Genomic DNA, 26,797 nt, shown 5'->3' with positions numbered 1-26,797 from the left:
ACTGTCCAGAAGTGAAATGTAGACAGTCCACTATCTGATATGTCATGTTTGATTTCAGAGAATATGCCTACATTATACAATAGAAATCCATTATAAACACATGCAAAAATACAATCACTCTCTCTCTCTCTCACACACACACACACACACACACACACACACACACACACACACACACACACACACACACACACACACACACACACACACACACACACACACACACACACACACACACACACACACACACACACACACACACACAGGTACATGTAGAAGAGTCTGGTAGTTAATGAAGTCACCCAGGCTAAATGGTATCCAAGTTGTGCAGAGTGCACTAATATTAGTGCTATCATTAGTGCTATTACAATATTTGTCCTGCACAGCATATGGATAAAAACCAGGAGGAGTGTCCAGCATCTCAGTTCTCTGAGTGAAGGCCTGAGTAAACATGGTACCATGCTCAGAAGAGTGAAGGCCTGAGTAAACATGGTACCATGCTCAGAAGTTGTGTTTGTCCTTCCCCAGCACCTGTAGCTGCTGTGTGGAGGTGTTCAGGAAGACGATGGTGGTGTTCTTCCAGTCCGCCTCTCTCACAGGACAGACCTGTGGGGAACGGAAGGGTCATAGAAAATGAGCTCTGAACAAAGACCACTGAACACCACGGCACACGCGGCACCAGATCATGACATCCTACTGACCGTGAGCCTGGACTCCAGCTCCTCTAGCTCTTTGGCGGCTCGGCTCCTCTCTGATAACACGAGGAGAGAGGATAACATCAACGATATTAAACATTAATGCAACAATATTCAGGATTGTACCACTTTTGTAGGTGTGATTTTATAGGGAACTAGTTTTAGCATCATCATCAAACTCACTCTGATGGTTTATGGTCATGTGAAGGATAGGTGTCATTCTTAACTAGCTGTACTCTATAAACTATCTGGTCCAGGATGGGCCATCCAATATAAAAAAATGCTTTCATGGCACGATGCCAAACAATGCCAAACCATAATGTCAAAAGATGCCAGTTAGCATGTTAGCAAGATTTTTTTTCAGTCCGTGCATAGTGCAGACCAAGATGTAATTGCATGACTCCACTGAAGCATTTCACATGGGACACACATCTATTTCTTTCTCTAAAATAAATCAGGAAGAGAGTGATGCTCACTGTAATATCTCCATAGTTTCTGTGTGGCCAGAATCCCCATCAGCAACAGCAGGAGGGCCAGACAAATGACCAGTGGAGGCATCCAAGCGTTGTGACTGAAAGAGAGTCAGAGGTTCACTGCAGATTCACCAATCTATGAATATCTCGGTTCGGCAGGAATTATTTTTCTGTCTGCTGTAGCCAAGGAATGCTGTGGCCAACAATTGCTTTTTCTCACCCCATGGACTATACTCATGAAGGGCCAAGACAGGAAGTGAATAAAGGATAAAGGATAAATTAAAGAAAAAATGTTTACGGTTGCTGGACAAATCCTCTTGCAGGTGGTGCAACTGCTTCAGTGCACGTGGTAGGATCAGAGCTCTCCATGACGTCAGTGACCAGGGTAGTCAGGTCTGTCACCAAAGACGGCGTAGCTATGGGAAAAGACATGAAACAGTTTGTGTGTATGGAGTGGTGCATCTGAGACTTCTCCTTAGTGTCCCCATGAACAGAGTGGCTGAAGGTAAAGACCGTGTGTGACACTGGTAAACGGTGTGTGTGTGTGTGGATGTGTGTGTGGTGTCTTTGTTGTGCATGTTGCAGCTGGGATAAGAGACAGCACTTCAGCACTTCAGGGTGGTTGGGTCTGTCACTATGGACAGTGTGTCTGTGCTTAAAGAAAAAATGCAAAACAGCATCTTGTAGCAGTGTGTGTGTGTGTGTGTGTGTGTGTGTGTGTGTGTGTTACGTACTTGTGGCACGTGGAGTGACATTCACATGGACAGCCACCTGCTGTTCCCCGGAGGCACACCAGTACCAGCCAGTGTCCCTCCGCTGTGCGTTCTTCAGGGTCACAGTGAAGGTTTCCCATTGGTCGTCTTGGATCTCCACGGCCTCATTCTGGAAGGTTCCATTGGAGTCTGTCTTTACGCAAGATCCCCAGTCCCCACTCCTGCACCACCTCTTCTCACTCTCCCTAAAACAGACACAAGTGTACCAACGCAAACTCAGACCAAAATTCAGTGTAAAGCAAAGAGATCCAGAGGTTAACTTGCCAAAAGTTTATCTGTAGATGTCTTAGATAAGTATTGCATGTCTCATTTTTATAACGTTGATCCTTTCTCATGTAGGTAAGTTGAATATGACTTGTACCTGTGACGGAGACTGTATTGGCAGCGAACATCGATGCTGTCTCCTTCCTCTCCGTGCACCCTGCTGTTCAAAACTGACATACCTACGCAATAAAGTATAGAACACATAAATAAATAACGTACAGTCCCACGGCTTTGCCTAATAACATTGTACTCCAGAAAAATGGACAGTAAAATGTGCATATCACTATGCACAAAAATGCCTAAACAGCTTTGCTTATCATAGCTGTTTGTTTTGCTTATGGTCCTCTAGATTAAATATCTGACAAGGCCAGATCACTGCAACATGATACAGGTTCTACTGCTAGCCTGTGATGTGCCTGACCTGCCCCTCTTTCACCTGATATTTCATAGGACTCAAGAGGTCTGTGTCTTGAGCACAGCAATCCAGTTATGTTTGACAGTTATATACTTATTCATCACATCAGCCACCGTGCCATAACCTTGCCACACGCCACCAAGTGGCTTTGTTGATATTCTGCAGTGTGTCGTAAATTTGGCATAGACATGGGCCAGGTCTGGAGCGTGGATCAGCTCTCCTCATGTCCTTTGCAGTCTCCCCGAGTACGAGTCTCACCATGTACGACGCTGATGTGCAGGGCGGCGGCGTCATCGGCATGCCACATCCCCCGCACCTCCACTCCGCACCAGTACCAGCCCGAGTCCCCTTCCGTCAGGTCCATCATGGTCACCGTGAACACCAGCTGGGTCGGGTCGTCAAAAATGGACACCCTGTTCTCTGCCGTCGGTGCGTCTCCCGTTTCATGAGAGCGTGCCAGGGTCGTGCAGAAGTCCTTCATCCTGCCCTGGCACCAGTACTTGACGTGGTGGATGTATTGGGGGTCATAGTGGCAGGGGACGGTCACCGAGCGGCCCTCCAACACAGCCACATCACCAGGGGTCACCACTAAAGCCAGGTTCCCTACCAGGACACAAAAGTCATTCACTATCAAGTCATTCACATTTTTCATGGGCATTGACCAATGTGGTTGAAGGGAATGGGGAAGTGAAATACAATATATCGACAAATGCATTGGGCCATTACACCTATAGGGGAACTTCTATGAAACACATGAATCGAGTGATTGATGAATTGAGTGTCCCAATTCTTTTGTCCAATAAGTGTATATTATAAATGTGCCATCTATCTAGTACTTACTGTTTTGATTTTTCTTAAAATGACTTTCAGTTCTCTTTAACTGTTCCGCACATCTAATTTTGCAAACGTTGCTCAATATGAGGCACCAAAAGGAGAACACAGTGTTAAGGGAGCAATGTCCAGGCAAGCTTTACTCTCTAATATATTGGCAGCACACATCTACAGTACATTCTGTGTCCATTTCACTGCCCTGTTTGTTTTCTAGTATGAGAGTGTTAACACTGACCTTGGCTTCACATTGATCCTTGAGACAGACCTTACTATGACACTATTTGCTTTGACTTGTGCTCAACAGAAGAATTAAGCAACAAATAGATGATTGGAATTGAACTAGACCATAACTTGGAAAAGTCAGTGAGAGAACGTCATAGTTTAAACAAACAATACTAATGTTTATACCTTTTGGGATTTGTTTAAAAACACTGATTTGTAATTGATTGTGTGATGACTAACACCCAATTCATCCAGATGTAAGGAGAGAACCATTATTTTCCGCTCAGATGCAGATATCAGCAACAACAATCAACATATCAGTAGAACTAAACCCATGTCCAACTCAAATCACAAAAAGTTGGAGTGCAAATAGTCACTTACATTTTACTGCTTACATCTACTGAAAGCACTTACCGGACAGCTGCAAGAGGACGAAAAGACAAGAGAAAAGGAGAGGCATCATGTTTTCCTTCCCCAGGACACACATTCCGAACAGCGGGTTTCCCAAGTCCTTCGCTGCTCTGAGAACCAGGACATCCTTCACATTTGCTTTCATTTCTCCCAACTCACGTGACCAGATGTGGCCTCCAGATGTGGAGGACGCCTGTAACCCTTTCAGTGCCATGATGCTGATGAAGAATGTTGTGCATGGATTTGGACTGGGATATGTTCATAAGTGCTTTTAGTTTGAGTGCCTGTGACCCTTGCCTTTGGAATAAACTTTCACACATGGTAAGGATTTGCAGTCATGGAATACATTCAAACAAAATCAGAAAACAATATTTTAATCCAGCATCTTCCTAACCTTTTATCTTCTTTTCTTTTTTTGTCATTTCTCATTTGTATTACTGTATCTATTTATTTGTATTTGTTTTACCATTTTCATGTATGTAGATGATTAATGCGACTAATGTGTTTACACTAGCACACAGGTTGGGGTGGTGGGGGGCAGAGGAGGTGGAGTGTGTTCATCAGTGCAATGCCATGAGGATAAAAAGTGTTCAAAAGCCTACTGGTGCGTGCTCTGTAGCGCCTGCCAGATGGCAGGAGGGTGAAGAGGCAGTGTCCAGGATGGGTTGGATCCTTGTAAATGCTTAGGACATTCTTGCTACAGCAGGTTCTGTGAATTTCTTCCAGTGATGAGAGCTGTGTTCCGATGATTTTCTGTGCTGTAGTGATGATGCGTTATAGGGCCTTCCTGTTGTCCACGGTGCAGCCAGGATACCAAGTGGTGATGCAGTATGTGATACACTCAATGGTACATCTGTAGAAGTTTATTAGCAGTTGTTGCGGGAGATGGGCCTGCCTCAGGCACCTTAGGAAGTACATTCTCTGGAGCCCCTTATTTGCCATCGCTTTGGTGTTGGTAGACCATGTCAGGTCACAGTTGAGTTGTACTCCCAGGTACTTAAAGGTCTAAACCATCTCGACCACCTCATTGTTGATGCTGATGGGACGGTGACCATCTTTTCTATGCCTCCTGAAGTCCAGAATAATTTCTTTCGTTTTCCTAGGGTTGAGAACCAGACTATTGTTTTGGCTCCATTCCAGTAGGTTTCCCACCTCCCTCCTGTAGGCCTCCTCGTTGTTGTTGCTTAAACTCCAATCACGATGGTGTCATCTGCAAACTTGATTATGATGTTGGAATCAGGTTTACAGGTTGGAGGTTTACAGTTGGAGATTTACAGTGAGTGGGCTCAGAACACAACCCTGGGGGGCCCAAGTGCTCAGTGTTATGGAGGAGAGGTGCTTACCCATGCACACTATTTGTGGTCTGTTGGTCAGGAAGTCTAGGACCTAGTTGCACAAATGAGAGTTGATTCCAAGGCTGTATGTAGTACTGTATGTATGCATGTTAAGGGTTTAAGACTTTTTTTAGGGGTTTTAAGAACCATTGTCTTAATCTTCCCACTCTGCTTGTCTTACTAGTCCTTCTATTTTTTGCCATGTCTCATATTGTTTTTATGCTGTCTTGTGCATTATTGTGAAACACCTTGCATTGTTACTCTGTAAGGAAGGTACTATACAAAAATAAAGATTGACTGCTATCACAAATCAACCGTCAATTAACCCTCAGTGATTAGCAGGCCCTAAAGCAGGCTGCAGTCAGGGTAAAAAGGGAAAACCAGGACTAACTAGACTTTAGTTGACTCACTTTATTTCAGTGCCAACACATAGGAAACATGTTATAAAAAGTAGACACAAAACAAAGAAGAAAACAAACAAAAACATGCAAACTGCAACATCGTTGGTTGTGCAAAATTCTATCAGCTGTTATTTCTTCCAATCAGGCTAAGATCAGAGTGGTTGTTTCCACTGGCCATTGCAATTCCACAATTCCATGTTTTCATGCTGTTGTCACAAAGCCATGTTCCCATGTTTCTGATGATTTTCCGGTAAGGCTGTAGAGTGGAGGCATCTGATCTGCAACAAACATACCAAATTAAGCACATTTTCTAGAATACTTACTCTGCTGTTACACTGTTGTTGTAAATAGCAAACTTCTTGTAACTTGTCCCTCTTGCACACAATGAGAATGCTTTTGTTGTGAAGCTGAAGGAGTAACAACAGGCAAAAACTATCTCCAAAGAGCTATAGCTACTGACAAGGTAATGTTTTACAATTCTCGCGACATTTGTTAGGCCGTTCTTGAAGTTGCACTGCTTTTTTTCCGATAGCGACTCGTTATGCTGTATAGCTATGCGATTCGCCTACTAGAAGTTCTTTACCATCAAATTGGCATCGTAAAGGTTATATTAAGGTGAAAATTTTAAAGTATTCTTTTTCATGTGTGCTGTAAATCATTTGCACTGTTAATGGGTTCTATAATCAAATTCTTCATTTTCTGACCAGGGACTTGAATATAAGTATAAGATATTGTGAGGGAAATTTGGTCTCTGCATTTATCCCAATCCGTGAATTAGTGAAGCACACAGTGAGGTGAAGCACACACTAATCCCGGGGCAGTGAGCTGCCTGCAACAACAGCGGCGCTCGGAGAGCAGTGAGGGGTTTGGTGCCTTACTCAAGGGCACTTCAGCCGTGCCTACTGGTCGGGGTTCGAACCGGCAACCCTCCGGTTACGCGCTAACCAGTAGGCCACGACTAACAACAGATATGATTATCATCATGGTAGGCTACAAAGTGTAATAGGATAGCAGTAATTTGCAGCACCAGTCAATGCGCTGGTGCACATTAGCAATAGGCAATAGATTCATTTTACTTAACACACATTTAATATTAGCTTAAGAGGCGAAAAACTGGTGACCGGCTTATTAGACAAATTTCAGTTGAAATTCGAATTGGTAACGTTTGATCACAAACACCGTGTCTAATAGACAGGAGGATACACTGGGTTTGTTAAAGGCGCAGTCAGTGATTGTACATGATTTCCAGCCCATAACATTTTTTGTCACATTCAGCAATCAACTTCTCACAACCGCCTGCTGGCCATTCCGTGAATACACTGTAAAAAAAAAAATAACCAGGAGTATTTCACAAAGGCAGAATTAAGACATCCAAGACAAGTGATAAAGCGAGGTTTGACATAGCGTTGTCTGGTCATCCTAGCTCAACTCGTTTCACTAATGCCAATCCAGGATGAGTAAGAGCGACTATATCAAGCCAGGTGTAAGTAATTCATGATATGTGCGCGTTCTTGTTGCTGTTGTACGGTTGGAATAAAAAAAGACGCGGAAAATAGCGTCGTTCACACAAAGTGAACAACCGCTTTGGATATAGACTAACAATGAAGTAAAGTTGTCCTTTTTGGAATGGGGAATCATGGCTATTTCTGAAAAACAGCAGGAGTAGGCGTGGTAGACCAACTGAATGCAAATTTACGTATGCACCCACATGTGAGTGCTTCCTTGTCTCGGCACACAACGTCATTAAGAAAGCGCTTGCCACTGCAAAGATGTACATAGTATGATATACCTTTATATATAGTTGAAAATACCTTCGAAAACTTGCCCCTCCACTTCCAATCAACTACAGTAGGCTATTCATCAAACGTATATTAGTAAAATAAGCAAACAATGAGTACCTAGGCCTATGTTAATAATTATAAGGCTATCACAATTAAAATAATAACCATATGGTAGTAGGCAGACAATCTGTTTTGTTTTGCGAGCAAATACATTTAGCAAATAGTTTATAAATGGAATAAAGCTCCTTAAAAATTAGCACGGAGGTCTGATGTGAATGACAGCTAGCTGAACCAATAACACGACATAATTACCATTCGAATTAACTTAGCTTGGCTGTTAGCCTGGTCGGGACCAGGCTAGGTGCAGAGAATAAATCCCCATGGTAATTTATGTGCCATCTCTTTTGTGAAACCAAGTCAAGGCTAAATTCATTCAGGATAACCTAAAAATCCCAGCTTAATCCCTTATCTAGGTTTTGTGAAATACCCCTCTGGTCTCTGTAGGCTTGGATTGGATTGTAGTGGTGGTTTTTGCGGGAGAAATGAATTCCTTACAACATACAACAGTGAGGTCATCCTAATTTGACTAGACAGTTCTACAAAATTCTGCACACAGCTCTATGCAGCCTTTCAGCTACAGCAATAGGCTAGATATTGTATTACATTTGACTTGAAATGTAAAGAAGCACTTACAAGACATCCTAATTCCCATTTTGATATATAAATCAGAAATATTATGCAAGCTTTTAACAGATCTCCCATTAATGTAGATGGGGAAATTCCATCAAAGATACTGCATATCAGTGTCAGGGCTTAAAGCAAGGGTTGGTTTACCATCTTAATTTCTTTTACTTGCATTCTTTCCGTTCAGTTTTGTGCAATTTCTGGTCAAGATTCATGCTAACAGGCCTACGTGTTTAGGCCATGTGCCAATATGTCTTTATGAACTAATAATAATAAATATAGCTGCAAGCATCAATGTGGGGGCCAAGCAGTGCGCTATAGCAGGAATGGCGTTGCCATGGCATGAGCAAGCACTCACAGCCAGTTTGATTGCAATTGGATAAAGAATGGCTGAGAAATAAGCTCATTTACTTTGTTATAGTGCCCCTAGAGGCGAAAATTACACCAATGTGCTTGTGCGTTCTCACAATCAGCTACCATGTCCCTGGACTTCATACACCAAAGAGTTGCTGAGATGTGAGCTCAATTTGTCTATTACAGCACCCCTAGAGGCCAAATGAGACCAATTTCCTTGCATGTCCTCACAATCAGCTACTTTGTCTCTATATTAAGTTTGGACTTCATACATCAAATCGTTGCTGAGATACGAGTTCACTTCCCGTATTGCAGCGCCTCCTATAGAGGCCAAATGATGCCAATTTCCTAGTGCGTCATCACAATATGGTAACAGGTCCTTATACCAAGTTTGGACTTTGTACATCAAAGCGTTGCTGAGATACAAGCTCACTTCCTGTATTGCAGCGCCCTCTATAGAGGCCAAATGATGCCAATTTCCTAGTGTGTCCCCACAATCAGGTACCAAGTCTCTATACCAAGTTTGGATGTTAGCCCACTTCCTGTTAGGCAGCATCATAGCCATGTGTGATTGGCTGTCATGGGCAAATAAACTTGAAATAAAAGTATCGTTTGTGTGGCTTGGTCAGAAGATCATCTCCGCCAAGTTCCTTGAAAATCGGATGAAATTTGTAACCGCTGAAACTTTTCATAGAGTTTGTATTAAATCCAATATGGCGGAGGTCCAAGTCCAATATAGCGGAAAGTGACGGGATAGGGGTCGATGAACTCGGGATGGTCCAAGGATTCAGACGCTACCTCAGTTGTGAAAATCAGACAAAAGAGTCAAGGATCATGCGCATGAACGCATGTCCAGCATTGAACTGGTGGTGGCGCTAGAGTGTTCAATGTATATGCATAAAAATTGCTGTGAGTGATTGGGACGGTGTCATGACTAATGGTATCGAGTTTTGTTATGTTAACTCAAAGTACCACGGAGATGTTAGTCCACTTCCTGTTTGGCGGCTTCATCGCCATATATATTTGATTGGCAGTCATGGGCAAACAAAAATGAAATTGAAAAATCTGACAAGTATCTTTTGTGCGGCTCGGGCAGAAGATCATCTCCGCCAAGTTCCGTGAAAATCGGATGAAATTTCTGACCGCTGAAACTTTTCGTAGAGTTTGGACTAAATTCAATATGGCGGAGGTCCAATATGGCGGAAAGTGACGTAATAGGGGTCATTGAACTTAGGTCGGTCCAGGGATTCCAACTGTGCCTGATATGTGAAAATCAGACACACCATTCAATGGTCACATGAGTGAATGCAATCCAGGTTCGACCCATTGGTGGCGCTAGAGTGTTGGGCATAGAGTTCTGGAAATTGGTGAGAGTGATCATGGGACAGTGCTGAATCAGACCCAGCGGTTCAATTTTCGGCCAGATTTTGACCTGTTGGTGGCGCTAGAGGGCTGGGTTTAGAGGTCCATAAATGAGTGTGGTCAGTGGAGTGTCCCAAAACTTTGTCAAAAAATCTGCACTTTTTAGCCAGGCGTTCTATGGGCTGCCATAGACTCCAATGGCGGAAGTATAATAATAGGAAAAGCTAGTAACTCAATGGGTGCCTTCGCAGCTTCGCTGCTTGGCCCCAATAATAATAATAATAATAATAATAATAATAATAATAAATGCTATTTGCTACACAGCGCCTTTCAAAGCACCCAAGGTCAAAAATAATAATGATCAGCACACAAAAAAAAAAAACAGTGGTAGTGAAAGTCCATAAGCTATCTTTAAAAGGTGGGTTTTAAGAGCCGTTTTGTATGGTGAGATGGAGTCGAGAGCACGGATGTGTGAGGGGAGTGAGTTCAACAGTTTGGCTGCAGCATAAAGGCCTTAGCTCCCATTGTGGTGAGCAATGTTTGGCACTGTCAATAATCCAGCTGTAGATGAAGGTAGTGAACAGGAGGGTGTATAAATCTGTAGGAGTTCTGTGACATATGGAGGGCAAAGGTTAGGAGGGGCGTTGAATGTCATCAATAGGATAGTGAGACAGTGTATCAGGAGAGGTGTTACATATTGGGAAGACTTTATGCGGGTGATAATCCGTTATAATGTAATGATACAATTAGTGTTAGTATTTTATGGATTAGGCCTACATTGTGTTATTTTCAATTGCCCAGGTTTAGCATGGTTTTGGTGTCTCGTATTTTACGGCAATACATACCAGCTGAGGTCAACCGTACAGAACCAATTCATCCAATGAAGTTCATCACTACCAGATGTAGGACTGTGTGAGCGAACAGGAAGTCAGCGAATGCTCGCTCGGGGGACACCGTCAGGAAGTCGCCTTTATTCTGAGGATTGATCTGGATACGGAGGCAAACTGGAGACAGGACAGAGACAAGTGTGTGAATGGTGATACGAGGTCCAGGTTCTGTAACCTGCAGAGTACACAGACCCCTCCCCAATACATTGAACTTAGGAGCATGACAATTTACGTATACTTGATAGAATGGTTTATGTTTAGGTAATTCATCAACTACTATGCCACTTGCAACCATTCGGAGATTTTGGGCTCCCTGAAATAAAACCATACAGACCTAAAATGTGTTTAATGTAGCCTAACTTATCGGTGGAACCTCGTTCACCGTCGTTCAAATGGCTTGCCACTGCCAGATTATCCGGAAACCGCCATCAAAACTAAATACAGTTAAACACAACACTAACTACTGTAACTATCCCGAGTAGCCTACCTCCAAGAATGAAGGAACCGACACACGAGATGAAGCCGGACAAAAAACTGTTGAATGGGAACGTGCCAACCAACAAACAGTACAAGAACTGCAACGCTCCAGTTAGCAAGATGTACAGCAGGTAAGCATCGACCAGTTTCAGCTTGTTCGACGTACTGGTCGTGTATTCCTCCAAGAACCGAGATATGACGGAGATTACAGAGTTGGACATTTTTACTTTATATCTCTGAACATGCACGTCGTGCACAACTTGAAAATAAAACTTGAAATTGATTTACACAAATCGAGCCCAGCAACGATTCTCATTCATCTGACGTGTAATTTCGTCCCACTCGGAAGTACGTAGTTGTGTCCCGAATAATGTTTTCCCACTCAAACTAGCAGCATCGTTATTTAGTTCCGACAACACAGATTGAAAAAAATAGACATAATCTATCTGTAGCTATACATTCACTTTTATGTCAGATATTAAAACATACAAGATAATTGTATTATTGTATACTATTTATAGAGAAATATATTATGTGTTCAAAGGTTTTTTATTTAACATTATTGGCCAATGAGAAACAAGGAAATCACATTTTTGTCCCGCCTCTCGTTGTCAGCTGACTCTTGTTACAAAATATCGTGTTATTAAATCACCTGTTATAGTAACATTCCCTCTGTGTTCAGCGGCGGTTCTTCTCGGGCTCATAAATGTTGTAGCCTAGCTTCATTGTTGCTTTACGTATTATGTTCTATCACATCTCTATCAAACGCTATGCAAGACGAGACCGAATTTGAGTAAGTAGTCTAGTTTATCTAAACTGTGGTTTATGTAACACATTCTGAAAATGTTCAGGCGACATATACACCACGGTTGCATAACAGGACTGGATGATTCATTTGATGTTATGCTTGTGTAGTCTCTCTAGTCCTTTCAGTGTTATATTCCTGCATATGAGGAACTTTGAAGGTGAGCCACGACTTATAAATTATACCTGGTACTCTCAGTGTTTCTAGAACGTCTTTTTTTTTCTTTCTTTCTTCTTTTTGCTAAATAATTGTTAGGCTACCCTCATAATCCAGACTATAGTTTGACCTGGCTGCTGCTGTTCTTCACGTTTCAGTGTAGTTTTAGGCTGCTGGTGATTTTAAAAAGGCCAACTCCTGTGTCTTTGACGTCCCACTAAAGATATAAGCATACACTGTGAGTCAGAATGACCCAGCACTTTTGCAGTGTTGGCCATTTCTTTTGTTGCTATAGCTCTTAGTCGTCAGAGCAGGATATGACACTGCAAACAATTGACACCTGTTCACCTGTCATAATTACATCAAGAGGTGGACAAATGCTATTCCTTTACTTAAGTCAAAGTAGCCTATAGATACCTTGTCAAATATTACTCCAATACAAGTGAAAGTTACTATGTCAAAATTGTAGTACTTGCTTTTAAAATACTATTTTAAAGTATAGTATAAAAGTATTCAAAAGTCCAAGTATTTTGTAATTTTTTATGTTTTCTAATGTTATTATTTGTCAACAAATAGGGTGTACATCCTTTGGTTGGTCACAAGGACTTAAACATACCTTTAGTTCCTTGCATCCAGCATCACAATTTTGCCTACTTTCATAACTTTGCAACTGTTAAAAAGGATGCAATAATTCTATTTAAATTGTTATTCATTCTCTGTTCAAAAATCTAAAACGTCTTCACTGCCGAAAAAAAAAACCCAGGATAACTCAATTATGAGTTTATTTACCATTTAATGATGTAAAGATCTTTAGCTAGCTATGTGTTGAACGACGGATGATTGTCTAATTTCATTCCAAGCTTCACCCTGATCATGGAGGATATTCTGATGAATCTGCTGTCACCATCATTACCACACCCAAGTTCAAATTGAACTATTGAAAAAATGAACTTCAATATGGTCTATTGCATTTAAAGAATCACTTCAAATGTGCTTACAATTAATGAGTACTTCATGCTCATTTTTCAAATGTGGAGTCAAAAAGCTGCAGCATGTCTTTCAAATGTAATGGAGTAAAAGTCACCAAGTTTCCAAAATATTAATACTCAAGTAAAGTACAGATACTCAAAACATACTTAAGTACAGTAATCAAGTAAATGTGCTTAGTTACTGTCCACCCATATGATTACAACACTATTTTATGAATGAGTCCTCAATAAGTAGCCTTCATGACTCTGTCATAAGTACATAGGCCTAGTACTGTATAGGTGCAGTTATTCAGACACAAAAACTGTTAACTGCATGGCTGGGTTGATATTTGATGTGATGGTTGCAGTGGTCCTTTAATGGTGGTTAACTTTGCCAGCCTGTGATGATTAGATATCCACTGAGAATGATAACACGGTTTGTTGAGCATGTTGGAATGAAAGATAGGCGTAGACTGTCCATGGTTGTAAACGTAGTGTTTGCCAACATGATATGTGAACCAGCACTCCAAATCCTTTTTGTGTTTGATATCAATGGTCAACACTATTGCACCACAGGTCTTATTTTGTTAATTGGTCTTTTTAAGAGATACCAACGGGAACTGGTCGTGGTGGCCGTCCTGGAGGCCAACATCCATGTCCCTACTGAAGACTGCTGAGGCCAAGATCCTTGCCTGTGAGGGTCACTCTTTTTCAGCCACTTCCATTGCTCAGTGTCAATGCTGTCTCACAGCCAAGAAATATGTGGACATGAGACATAACACACAGTTTCTCTTATACCTCTTGGCTATGTCTCATCAGTGCTGTTGTGAAGAAGTGCCATTTGTCTGTGTAGCAGCAAGGCAACTCAAACTGTGATATGTGATCTGTATAATTATATTATGTGACTGGGTACCTCTGTATCCTCCAACTTAAATGATGTAATAATGTCCATTTTCCTCTTAAGGCTTGCGTAATGATGTTTGGGCCCGCTTTGTAACCCTCCCTGACCACAACCGAATATGGACCCTCACTGTCACCAACAAAACAGCCCGTCGGACCTCAGAGCAAGGTGAGCCAATTCTCCCTCTCTCTCCTCTGATTCATATCTTACCTCATATGTTTTCTTTGAACCCCTTGATTATCTGTACATTTTGTGGAGGGTAATGGCATCCCATCTACTAAAACCCAGCTACAGAAAATGTGTTGTTGCTGTTGTTGTTATCTGTTATCTCAATAGCATAATATTCTTAATTGCCGGCCTTTCCTTATCCTGTGGTCTGGTGTATAATCTAACATCACTCGTGATCCTCTTTCTCACACACTCTTCCTCTCTCTCTCTTTCTCTCTCTCTCTCTCTCTCTCTCTCTCTCTCTCTCTGCTCTTGGTCTTGCTCTTGCTCTCTTCCAGCCTCCAAAACTCCTCTGGTGATGGTGCATGGCTTCGGCGGTGGCGTGGGCCTGTGGATCCGTAACTTGGACCCGTTGAGCCGCTCGCGGGCCGTCCACGCTTTCGATCTGCTGGGCTTTGGCCGCAGCTCACGGCCAGCCTTCCCCACGGATGCCGAGCTGGCCGAGGACCAGTCCGTCACCTCCATCGAGCAGTGGAGGCAGGCGATGGGCATGGAACGCATGATCCTACTAGGGCACAGTCTCGGGGGGTACCTGGCTTCCTCGTACGCCATACGCTACCCCGACAGGTGAGGGTCAAACACAAAGCCATAATCACATGAAGTCTAGGTGGTTATGTTGAAATATCTTGCACCATATACTAACTAGAGGTGAGAGGGGACCGTAGAGCTTTACTAACCCTGTTTACTGAGAGATGAGAGGTTGGAGAGGATTGGAGTCACAGTCTGCTTACTAAGAGGATGGCACCCTACATTATTCACACTGCACTGAGAGGTCGGGTGTGTCTCCAAGGCCATGTGTCCTTACTGTGTTTAGCAAGTGTGCTGGGGATGATTGATCATTTTAGGGCCTCCATCCACACTTTACTACTGAGAGGTTAAGTTAGGGCCACAGTCAAGTTCAAGTTCTGTTCTCGGGACTGAGCCGTGACTGCTGATTTCTACTGCAAGGTTTTATTGATTCAGTCAACAATTCAGAAATCAGCTCTTAAGGAGAGAAGTGATCCAGCCTCTGTCAAAGCCTGTCTGAGAGGAGTCAACATCTCCCAGCGCTCAGACAAGACCCTGGCCATGTGCAAAGGGCAAGTTTTAGTGATAGGGCTCAAGAGCTGCTGCAATGGCAAGCCACTCGCATGCTGTATCACTGCTATAAAACCAATATGCACTTTATCACTACTAATGTAAACTGCAGGGTGGTTTCCTCTACTGATTCTGTTCTGTATGTGTAATCTTTCTGATAGGCACCTGCTCTCTAAGCAGTTTGGTCAGCATATTGTTCACACTAGGTATTTGGACTGATATCTGGACTATGTAAAATATCAATTATTATACAAATACATATTGATAAAGCTGGAATGACCTTATCTTAGCAGCGTCTCAGAAATGTTCTGAAGGGCCCCACTAGTTCATAAAGGGTTAAAGGTAGACACTTTTTAGCTCTGATATGATCTTTACCTTTTAACTATTCTTTGACTATATTGCCCTTCTATGCTTTTATTTGTTATTATCGTTTGGTTTTGTTTATGTAAAGCACATTGAATGACCTCTGTGTATGAAATGTGCTATATAAATAAACTTGACTTGACTTGACTTGACTGATAATTAGATCCCATCGATATGTCATGCAGGGCAGTTCTTTGGCACTATGCTGTAATTCAGATGTGGGCCTGTCTTTTAGAACAGGGCTGCCTAATCTTAAACTTGGTCATAACCCGCTTGTGTAACACATTCTAAGTAGTTCCATTACTTGGTTCATCTGTGGTATTCTTAACAGTGGAATTCTGGCATTTTTTCATTCTGGGGCCAGTTGTTGGATGTTTTTAATAATAAGATCCATTTGATGAAATGTTTGTATTTGTTGTATATGTTGAAGACGCTGTCTTTCTCTGTCTCCCAGTCCCTGTGAGAAATATGAACTCTAGCATCTCATTCCATCCTTTATTCATCTCCTCGTGCACTTTTAGTAGCCTGGAGACTATCTGTTCAGTCTCTTAAATGCGTTTCAGGGCCTTGACCAGGTTCACATCTGGGCTGATCTAGACTTTGTTTTTAGACAAAAAAACTAAACTTGTAGGTTTGGTGTCATTACCTGTGATTATCATCAGTCCATTACACAACGCAACTGTATTCATGTCATATACAGTATAGTGTTATGTCTGTTTGGAGGTGTGTAGTTTCCAGAATAAGACTCTTTTCTCTTGGACCAACAGTGTACATAAATACTAATTTCTAATTCACATGTTTAATTTGCAATTTGCATGCAATCCAGGAAGGTTGGCAATGAAGCCAATTGTTCAATGACCCCATTGTGCACCCATGGGGACCCATGGACTAAAATCCAAGGAAACCCCACAATTTTTAACTAAACAGAAAATTTGTACACAGGGGTGCAAGTGCATGTAAGCCACTTTGGATAAAAGCGTCTGCTAAATACAAAAACCATAACCATAACTTCAATTAGGTACAAAAAACATTGAAAATCCGTTTCGTTTTAGACTAGCTAGCTCACTAACATTGGCAATGTTTTCATAAAGGAGCAGCTGGTTATCATCACGGATGCTTGTGCCTGTTACCCCAGTACAGGTAGATGAATAAGCGGAGTGGATGTTAGCCTATGCCCATATGTCCCCTCGGTTAGCTAGCTTATACTTAATGGATTTTTATTGTTCTTGTCCCTAATGAAAGAACCTAAACACATCTAGCAATAGGGCTTAGTTTGTAGAATGTCAGAATTCCCCTTTAATGGTGTTTGTTCAGTGGTGCCATGTTTAAAGTGGTGTCCCTTCCACAGAGTGGCCCACTTGATCCTGGTGGACCCATGGGGTTTCCCCGAGCGGCCACAACCTGACGCCAATGAAAACGCAGGGCAGGGTCTGGATGTGAAGAGGACAGCCCCTCCTCGCTGGGTCAAGGCCATCGCCTCGGTGCTCAGTCTCTTCAATCCACTGGCGCTCATCAGAGCCGCAGGACCTTGGGGTGTGTGTGTGTGTGTGTGTGTGTGTGTGTGTGAGAATGTGATGGGGAGAGAGAGATGTTGAGCAAAAGAGGGAGAGCCATGGACTAAGGAACTGAGCAAGTGTAACCAAATCTGATCCTGAAAAAAAGTGTTCTAAAATTTCACCTTGACACATCTGTAGGCATCCATTAACTTTGCCGTGGTTTGGACTGCCTGAATTTAAGTTTCACTATCATTTACGCTATTTGTTGCATGCTGACAGTAACACAACAGTGAGCTCAGATATGTCTCAAAGATGCTATAGTCTACACTTTCATTCTCACTTCTATAGTCTCTTTTCCTTTTGACTTATATTATTGTGTCCTACTTGGCATGAGGCTCACTGAAATCATTACCATTGGTTCTACTGACTCACCCTAGTACATGATAAATTAGGGCGTGTACCATATAAATAAGGTGCTGTGTGTACAAAGGTGAAAAACCCAATGTCTGTGCAGGTGGGATGTAAATCTGTCCATGTGACTTCCTTCCTGGCACGTGAATCCCTGCTCATTTTGACCTGTGTGATACATACTACTGAGTCATTTGCATGCCTGATTTGCACTTGTTCAAATGAAAATGAAAGAGTACTGTGGGAGACTCGACACAAACTAGACAAATGTTGGATGTATTCTGTATACTTGTACATGTTTCTCTTGTGCTGTTTATATTCTTATTATTTCACTGCCTTTGTATTTCTATGGGCAGGACCAGGTTTGGTGTCGAGGTTCCGTCCTGACTTCAAGCGGAAATTTGAGGATCTTTTTGATGACAATACTATGACTGAATACCTCTACCACTGTAATGCCCAGACCCCAAGGTTCTTATAGAATTCAGTTGTTCAAGTTGTATATCATCAATACTTCATTCAATGTGTGACATACATGTCCCGCAATCAAATTTTGATGTTTTAAAAAGTAATGTAAGTAAGTGATGGTGAAGTAAAGTAATTTCTCTCTCTCTCTCTCTCTCTCTCTCTCTCTCTCTCTCTCTCTCTCTCTCTCTCTCTCTCTCTCTCTCTCTCTCTCTCTCTCTCTCTCTCTCTCTCTCTCTCTCTCTCTCTCTCTCTCTCTCTCTCTCTCTCTCTCTCTCTTCTGTCCTTCATTCATCTCTTTATCCCAGTGGGGAGGTGGGCTTCAGGGCCATGACTGAGACTATGGCCTGGGCCAAGAGGCCCATGCTGCAGCGCGTGCACCAGCTCCCGCCCTCGCTGCCCGTCACCATGCTGTATGGCGCACTCTCCTGGGTGGACAGCTCCTCTGGGGACCGCGTTGTCCAGATCAGAGGGCAGAGCCCCACGCGTGTCATGGTGAGTGAGCGCGGAAGACACTCAGGGTAGTACAGCAGAGCATAGCGTAGGGAATGATATTATCGTTTATCTCTCTGGTGCATTCCCCAAATTATCATTAATGTTTGCACAACAATAAGTGCATTTCTCAAAACCATTCATATAAATGGCATCACAAAGTGGATTATACCAGCAAAAGCCAACAACATTTTCTATGTCATGTCTCAACAGTAGAAAGTTACACACATTGTATTAATTGGAGACCAGACAGGATTCATATTTCCTGTATACTTGCTATATATTGTATACTATCGTACTACTGCTGTATACTGCAGTACGGAGTCCGGGAGGTGTCATTTTCGCATATTGAGAGAATGTGCGCTCATTTTACTAGATTGTGTACACAATTTAGTATATTGTGTGCACATTTTACTAAAAAGTGCGCTCGTTTTACCAAATTGTTGTCTCATTTTATTAGATTGTGCGCTTTAGTAAATTGTGCACACATTTTGCAAAAATTCAAATGAGCGCACAGTTTAATAAAATGAGCACACTACTTAGAAAAATGAGCACACAATTTTGTAAAATGAGCACACGTTTTCTGGATATACATAAAGAAATATCTTGCATTGACCCCTCGAGTGTTCCGTACTAGTGTGTTGCCAGTCCATGTCATTCATTGCCATACAGGAAAGAGAGACCGGACTGCTTTACTGTACAGCAATACTTTACATGAAAGATAAAATAAATGTAAATATGTAGACATCCTTATGGAGAAATACATGCAGTGTTCTTTTTTATATGTATCTTTGGAAGTTTCATGATATGCACCTTTGAACCCAGACAACTGTTGGTCACTGGTTGATCTATGTAACACTTCACACTTTCCCCTATGTGAAAATTCACCTGAGAGCAATTCATCAATTTAGGACATTTACAGTAACAAGAAAGTGTCTAATGACTAAATTATACTTGACCGATTGACAACTGTTTCAACAGTGGACTGATGCTTAGATGTTTTGAGGTGTAAGGCTATTTAACAGAGAACCAGTATAATGCATTTTGACCAACATGGCATTTCAAACAATGAGTGCTTGCTTTTATCATGTGCAAGGGACTAAATTTGGAGGTTGATAAAGTAGTTTTGATCATTTAAATTCTAATCTGAGAAATGCACCAACGCAACGGAGCTATACGAGAGAGTAGCGCATACATGATTTAGAGCTAAAATAGAAATGAGGGCAGTGAATCAATTAGGGCCTCATGGAAAGATAAACTGTAAAGTTCCTTCCAGTATCCAGAACAGAGGTGTCTGTAAAGAGGCTTGTGATGAGGAAAGGTTACCACTAGTCTGTGCCAGTGAGTCATATTTAAGAAATTGTGCCAGTGAGTCAAATTAAGAAATGTATAAAGACAGGAGGACAGTCAGTAAACAGCAACTGTTTAAGACTTGGCTGACCTTTCCCTGCAGAATGTAGAGGCTAAAATGTAGGCTATTCGTGTGTGTAACGGTCATCTCACAAATGATTTCATCTACCAACATTTTCATCTCCACAGGTGATACCCAATGCCTCTCATCATGTCTATGCTGACCAGTATGAAGATTTCAATAGTGTAGTGCAGAGGCTCTGTGATACTGTAGACTGAATAAGAAGTGTGTGAGTGCTCCCATGCAAGTCTGTTCATGAGAGAGAGAGAGAGAGAGAGAGAGTGTGTGTGTGTGTTTGTTTGTTAAGTTGGGCCTTAATGCCAGTTGCCAAACGTTTGATTGGATGCACTGTAGTTGAGTTGTATGAATGAAATGTTGTACCCTGGCTGTGTGATGTGGTTCCTGCTCTGACTGGCTAATAAGTGTATTTTGGGTGTGCTGGGTCCTTTTAACTGTCTAATGCAAGTGGATATTCCTCCGTTCTATAGATGCACATATCTCATGTCTGAAGATGTCTCTGTTTAACACTAAAATATTAACCACAGGACACATGGTGCTTATTTATATATTTATAGAGATTGACACTAAAGGATGTATGAGCTCTGTGCCAATCAGTGCCAACCATTACTGTATGTGCATGCCTCACGTGTTGTTACCTGAATGTAAGTTGGATATTCTTGAAGACACTTTTCTTCATATTTAATATTTCCGTCATATTTAATGTATAAACATCCATGTATTTTATTCCACACAATTGCAATAAAAGTTTATATATTTCACATTGTGTAATCTTCTATTCTTCTACTCATAGGATTGTTACTCGCAGAACCCACACAAAAGATATCTTATTTGTACTGAAAATCTCCTCTCTCCTTTGTACATTATAAACTCTGTTGTGTTGTTACACAGATCACCACTAGGGGTCAGTCTGTGCTACAGTAGGTTTAAAGGGGAATCTTGCGGTCAGTGCATGCTGGGAATCTGGCTTGGGCAGCCCAGTTGACTTGGTGAGAAATGTAACACACTTGAAAGGTCTGTGTGAAAGTGCTGAGTGCGCAACTTCCAGCAAACACAAAATGACAATCACTTGCATGTGTGTTCATGCCATTAACATTTCCAGAGAAAAGCCGATGACAAAGGAAGACAATTCTGTTGATTTTCTTTTTTTCTTTATCCAGCAGGAGAGCACAGCAGAGACTGTTCTTATAGCACTACTGATCAATTCATAGATGTATATCCTTTTTTTATTGTGACCATCGTAGCCTAAGCTACATGCGGGCCTGAAACATGTCTATATGACATTTGAGCTGGTGGTTGTGTAGATTTTTTTTTAATTAGACTTTGACACCAACAGTGTGTGTGTGTGTGTGTGTGTGTGTGTGTGTGTCTAACAGCTAAATTACACTTACGCTACACTACAATGTGAGGACACCACAGAAATCAAGAACTGAGAAAAATGTCCCCGTCTACCTGTATTGTGTGGCTGTGTGTGTCATTGTCATATGAAATGTTTGAATAAGACGTCAGTGGTTTGGGATGTGGGGTGGGGTAAGTTTCCAGTTGAAGTAGAATGTCTCTGTTTGAGACATTTGTTTGTTACAGCACTCTGTTGTTATGGAGAAATGTCCCCCAGCCATGTTAGACACTCCTTTATACGAAACATTTGGCCCCGTCCCACTGTAAATACTGAAACAATTCAGATCTTACAGTAAATCTGAGATAATCTGACAATCATGCAAAAGAAAACATTGTGATGTACAGACATGTTTGGGCTCATTATTTTAGCCCTTTTTATTTAGTTATTTTAACTATAATTTATTAGCTTTTCTTATATTAAACTAGTTAAAGACATTTGCTGTTGTCAAATACTATTAAAAACTACTTAAAGTATTTGACCAGCCGACTCACTGACTTCAACACAGTGACACACAAAACACAAGCATCTCCTTACATTTTGTTTTATTAGCAACAAAATACAGCATCTGACAAACAACAATAATGTAAACACATAGATAAATAATAATTGTATGACACAACTACAGTATGCTTTTCTTCATATAACCTTTTTAAGTGCAGGACAAATTACAAACTTTTAGATATTGCCAACCAGTTGGTTGCAAATGGTACAATATGTGCTTAATACTGTGATCCTGACATAAAGTCTTCACCATGGATTTCTGTGGCATCATAAGGCTTTGATCATGTGGGCTACATAAGAGCAAATATCTAATTTCATACATTTGGTATAGTGCACAGGGTTACATACACTTTGTCAGTACAAAAGTGGCAACACTAGATGGTTTGAAATGCAGACGTGCATAGCACTTGGAATATTTTTTCTTTCATTGAGAGAAAGCTATTTTAGGTTGCTATTTAATCACCTATTGTAAACGTCCAGTCAGGTCATCTGTCATATTGCTTTGTAATAATCATATATAAAACATCTACAAGACAATCAGATAATTACATTGAAGGCGTGCTGAAAGGGCACTTTGTTTTACGTTCATTAAAGATGTATCAAAATGGAAATTGCATATGGATACAGGATGACAGCTCAGTGGTACAACTGGAGCTTAATATTACACAAATAAAACAATAAAATAATTCTCTAGTAGATGGTGACAAAGTGTTTCTGTGTCACCTACAATAGTTGAAATGCTTGTTAAACTGCTATAACTACATAATGGTTCCATGTTTATTCAGGTAAAAGACAGGGATTGGTCTCAACTAGTCGACCAGACTTTCCTTTGGCAATACTTGATGAGGGTTCACATTCTGTAAATGACTCAGTCTACAGGTTTTTATTCCACTAAGCACCCACCCCAGATCCCCAAATATCCCTGCAACTTTAGGCAAAAATGTTAGTCCTAAATGCTATTTTAAAATGTCATCTGTTTCAAAATTCAGATTCTATTAATGATGTGGGCAATTATACTGTCCACCTGACTATACAAGGCTAGTAAAGGCTGGTCCTGTGTCATGTTTAAAAACAGAATGTAATGGAGAATGTGACTTAATCACCAAACACTGAACTTCAGTTAACTTTCGAGGACTACTTCCATCTTCCAAGTTCACACAATGGGAGTGTATAAAAAAACAGACTAGATTGAGAGAGGTAGACCCTAAACAGACCTTCAAACTTCAATACTGTGCATACGCTGAGGGGTGGAGTGGGCAGGTGGGAGAGGGCATAGATGAGAGGTCTGGTGTCTGTGGGAGAGGCACAGTGGCATGACGACAGGTTCACAGGTTCTCCGTCACCTGGATGTCGGCAACGCCGTGCACCTGGGTGAGCTGCTTGCAGTCAAGCGCCGCCACCAGCTTCCTGCTCCCCGGCAGCGAAGGGATGAAGTGCTCCGTCACCGTCACCGTGGAGTGGCGGCCCACGTCACTGAGAGAGAGACAGGGTGGGTTAGAAGGACGAGAGAGAGACCACAGACTGAGTGAGTGGGTGAATACATACCTACACAATGGTCTTAGGCAGGTATTCTGCGTTGTTGTGTGGCAGTCAAAAGATACTTATAGATACATTTGGCTCATGCTTTTATCCAAAGCCACTTACAGATGACATTTTTTTATTACAAGGGCTACTCTCCCAGAGTAACTTGCTCAAGAGCACAACAGTGGCAGTCTGGAATTGAACCCATGACTTTTTGATTCCTTAGCCACTACGCTATGCCAGAGTGAGCAGGCTGTCAGGGGTTCTTACCCGATCTGGATGGGGTGCAGGTCTCTCAGCCCCAGGCCCTCCACACGCAGGACCACGTTACGCAGCGTGGACGGCAGAGGGTTGGTGAAGGTGATCTTGGCTGACATCTCCTTCCCCACCACTGCCTCCCCCTCAGGCTGAAACACACACACACACAGACACAGGGGCACTCAGACCATGCAGGAGGCCAAGCATAGACCACTCAGATTCTATCAACAGGTCAACAACAAATAATAATTGGTAATATGTTTAAAATCCACTTCATTAATTTAGTTAATATACTATATTGATGAATGAAATATATTCTCTAAAAATGGCAATATTTGTTGAATAATAATTACTGCTTTGTTTATGATCATTCATGAATTATACTGTACATTCAGGACCTTAACATTATGTGATTCATTGCTTGAACCAACAGCTCCCACAAGTAACATTAAGCGGTGCCAAAACAGTGCATGCACACACAGTAGGCTGCAAGGCATTATGAATTGATGTGGTATGCTTCATGTTGATGTGTACCTTGATGTTGATGTCAGGTGTGCGGAGTCGGAAGCTGGTCTGAGAGGCCAGCACCTGTTTGGTCTCCGAGACCCGACCCGACACGGTCAGCATCAGCGCTGCCTGGTCCACCAGCTGGTCCTGGTAGTGCTGGAAGGGCAGGACCCAGTTGATGGTCTTCACTGCATGGGCAGAGACAGGGGGAGATGGAGTGTAAGTCAAAACAACAACAGGAGTTTTAAAGCTTGCTCATTTAAAGATAAATGAATGCATAAGCACATTGATTATTTGATTCGTTCATTAATTAAGATATTTGTCACATTATTTCTGTCAATAATTCCTTCATTCATCCATTCAGTTCTTCATCAAGACAAATGTGCTCATTCATGACATCCAGAGTAACAAATTACTTCATATTACTAAAAGAGACACAGATGCCTTTGCTCTCGCCTATGTCTTCAGATGTTCCCGAAAACTACACTCTTAAAACATCTGTTTTTAACACATCTCTGTGTCCAGATAGGGACAACACAGTTTGTGTTTCCTTTTTTATTTGTTAGACAGTATGTGTTGAAAATAACACAACTTACATTGTTTTTTTTAACACATAATGGTAATGGTAATGGTAAATAGGTCCCCTGTTGTCTCACCTTCATTAGGCATGAGCTCCACAGGCAGCTTGTCCTTCTTCACTGTGCTCTTCAGCACGCCAGTGTAGTACATGACCGCCACCTGGCTGTGAAGGTTGGTACTGCGGGGCTGCGCACTCAGGTTGGTCACCACGATAGTGAGCTGTGCATCGGCCCCCATGCGAGGACCCTCACCTTCCAGCTTCACCTCCACGCTCACGTCCTCCGCTACGGGTGATGAGTAGACGTGCGGCTTGGTGCCATACCGACTGGCGGTCTCCACTGCAATGCGCTCCTCTTCTGAGCCTGATGCACACAGATAAAGGAGGATCAGTCAAAACATGGCGAGTGATTTGATGAGGACTGAATGCCTGGCTGAATTCACCTCAATCTGATCTGTGGTGAGTATTGTATGCCATCCAGGTGGGTGCTACACATCGGTGGTGGTTGAGGTGAGGGAATGTAAAGCACTTTGGGTATATACATAAAGTTCTATAAACAAATGTGTGTTGTGTTGATTTACCTGATTAAGATACCAGTTCTGGGTATACATAGTGATGATACATTTATTGTGATGTCATCTAATAATCATATTATCGCTAGGATCATATAATCAAGAGGGGTCTAAAGACATATGTTCAGCATACACTTAGTAATTAAGTGGTTCTTATGAGTTATGGTTTGTATATTATGGTATTTGTTTATCTTCATTAGGCTATTGATCATTGATATTGCATTAACATTACACTCTTAAAACAAATGTGTTGAAAACAACACAACTTGGTTTGTGTCCAGATAGGGACAACACATTCATTTTAAGAGTGTACTGTTTATTATTGCTATTTTCCTTGATGTAGTCTTACCAAGATTTTAAAACTGTTCACTGTTTATTTTTAACTATTGTATTGTTTTTATTTGTAAGTCGCTTTGGACAAAAGAGTCTGCTAAATTATATACCGGTAGCCATATCACCATAACTATAATCATCATACTATCAAAGCCTACCGTAATTTGTTAGGCAGTGTTTTAGACATGATAATCACCACCTCAGCGGAGAGACAGTGATGCCTGGCTCATGTCATCATTGCTCTCTGTGGTTTAATGACCTGCAGTGTTGTTAGTGCATGTTTGGACAGATTTTAGGTCGTCACTCAATATCTGGCACCACCTAACTGTCTATCTTTTGTGCCCTAGGAATTAAAAAAACAAATCTAGCCTAGAACACTCATCCAGCATTAAATCACTTGTCTCTGTGTGTGTGTTTCAGGTAGAAGCAGGAATGTTATTAACAGTGACTTTGATGAGCCCTACCCTGTGAGTGTGTGAGTGTGTGAGTGTGTGTGTGTGTGTGTGTGTGTGTCTGTGTGCGTTATTAACAGTGACTTTGATGAGCCCTACCCTGTGAGTGTGTGAGTGTGTGAGTGTGTGAGTGTGTGAGTGTGTGAGTGTGTGAGTGTGTGAGTGTGTGAGTGTGTGAGTGTGTGAGTGTGTGAGTGTGTGAGTGTGTGTGTGTGTGTGTGTGTTTCAGGTAGAAGCAGGAATGTTATTAACAGTGACTTTGATGAGCCCTACCCTGTGAGTGTGTGAGTGTGTGTGTGTGTGTTTCAGGTAGAAGCAGGAATGTTATTAACAGTGACTTTGATGAGCCCTACCCTGTGAGTGTGTGAGTGTGTGTGTGTGTGTTTCAGGTAGAAGCAGGAATGTTATTAACAGTGACTTTGATGAGCCCTACCCTGTGAGTGTGTGAGTGTGTGTGTGTGTGTGTTTCAGGTAGAAGCAGGAATGTTATTAACAGTGACTTTGATGAGCCCTACCCTGTGAGTGTGT

At 41.8% G+C, this 26,797-nt stretch overlaps 4 protein-coding genes across 7 annotated transcripts in view; 1 reads left to right on the top strand and 3 right to left on the bottom strand.

Moving 5' to 3' along the window:
- Positions 1-28: 28 nt before the first annotated feature.
- pigr (polymeric immunoglobulin receptor) lies at positions 29-4,223 on the bottom strand. Its single transcript, XM_048247697.1, has 8 exons — positions 4,088-4,223; positions 2,879-3,223; positions 2,303-2,384; positions 1,903-2,126; positions 1,467-1,584; positions 1,172-1,266; positions 702-751; positions 29-606 (listed from the first exon to the last, which is right to left on the bottom strand). The coding sequence occupies exons 1-8, from the start codon at positions 4,158-4,160 to the stop codon at positions 502-504; spliced, it is 1,092 nt and encodes a 363-aa protein (XP_048103654.1). The 5' UTR covers positions 4,161-4,223; the 3' UTR covers positions 29-501.
- A 1,591-nt stretch (positions 4,224-5,814) lies between these two features.
- Positions 5,815-11,743, bottom strand: dad1 (defender against cell death 1). Of its 2 annotated transcripts, none has more exons than XM_048247737.1 (3): positions 11,375-11,743; positions 10,846-11,004; positions 5,815-6,092 (listed from the first exon to the last, which is right to left on the bottom strand). In XM_048247737.1, the coding sequence occupies exons 1-2, from the start codon at positions 11,583-11,585 to the stop codon at positions 10,874-10,876; spliced, it is 342 nt and encodes a 113-aa protein (XP_048103694.1). In that variant the 5' UTR covers positions 11,586-11,743; the 3' UTR covers positions 5,815-6,092; positions 10,846-10,873. The 2 variants fall into 2 exon arrangements, with proteins under 2 accessions (XP_048103694.1, XP_048103685.1); XM_048247728.1 differs by having other exon boundaries at positions 5,815-6,097; positions 11,375-11,741.
- A 269-nt stretch (positions 11,744-12,012) lies between these two features.
- Positions 12,013-20,910, top strand: abhd4 (abhydrolase domain containing 4, N-acyl phospholipase B). 3 transcript variants are annotated; one of them, XM_048261420.1, is made up of 9 exons: positions 12,052-12,157; positions 12,280-12,329; positions 13,899-13,987; positions 14,258-14,362; positions 14,701-14,989; positions 17,211-17,395; positions 18,123-18,234; positions 18,537-18,723; positions 20,260-20,910. In XM_048261420.1, the coding sequence occupies exons 3-9, from the start codon at positions 13,948-13,950 to the stop codon at positions 20,347-20,349; spliced, it is 1,008 nt and encodes a 335-aa protein (XP_048117377.1). In that variant the 5' UTR covers positions 12,052-12,157; positions 12,280-12,329; positions 13,899-13,947; the 3' UTR covers positions 20,350-20,910. The 3 variants fall into 3 exon arrangements, with proteins under 3 accessions (XP_048117369.1, XP_048117377.1, XP_048117386.1); XM_048261412.1 differs by lacking the exon at positions 12,280-12,329 and having other exon boundaries at positions 12,013-12,157; XM_048261429.1 differs by lacking the exons at positions 12,052-12,157; positions 12,280-12,329 and adding an exon at positions 12,348-12,563.
- Positions 20,911-22,073: 1,163 nt separating this feature from the next.
- tgm1l1 (transglutaminase 1 like 1) overlaps positions 22,074-26,797 on the bottom strand; it is a 21,302-nt gene continuing 16,578 nt past the window's right edge. The window contains exons 10-13 of the mRNA XM_048247742.1: positions 24,992-25,301; positions 24,363-24,523; positions 23,841-23,977; positions 22,074-23,522 (exon numbers count right to left, since the gene is read on the bottom strand). Of these exons, the coding sequence (XP_048103699.1) occupies positions 23,375-23,522; positions 23,841-23,977; positions 24,363-24,523; positions 24,992-25,301 (756 nt within the window). The 3' untranslated portion in view covers positions 22,074-23,374. The remainder of the gene's footprint in view (positions 23,523-23,840; positions 23,978-24,362; positions 24,524-24,991; positions 25,302-26,797) is intronic.

This window comes from Alosa alosa, chromosome 1 (genome assembly GCF_017589495.1).
Source record: "Alosa alosa isolate M-15738 ecotype Scorff River chromosome 1, AALO_Geno_1.1, whole genome shotgun sequence".
NCBI classification, from domain to species: Eukaryota; Metazoa; Chordata; class Actinopteri; order Clupeiformes; family Clupeidae; genus Alosa; species Alosa alosa.
The sequence above is the reverse complement of the archived record's forward strand: the minus strand, read 5'-3'. Positions and strand labels throughout refer to the sequence as shown.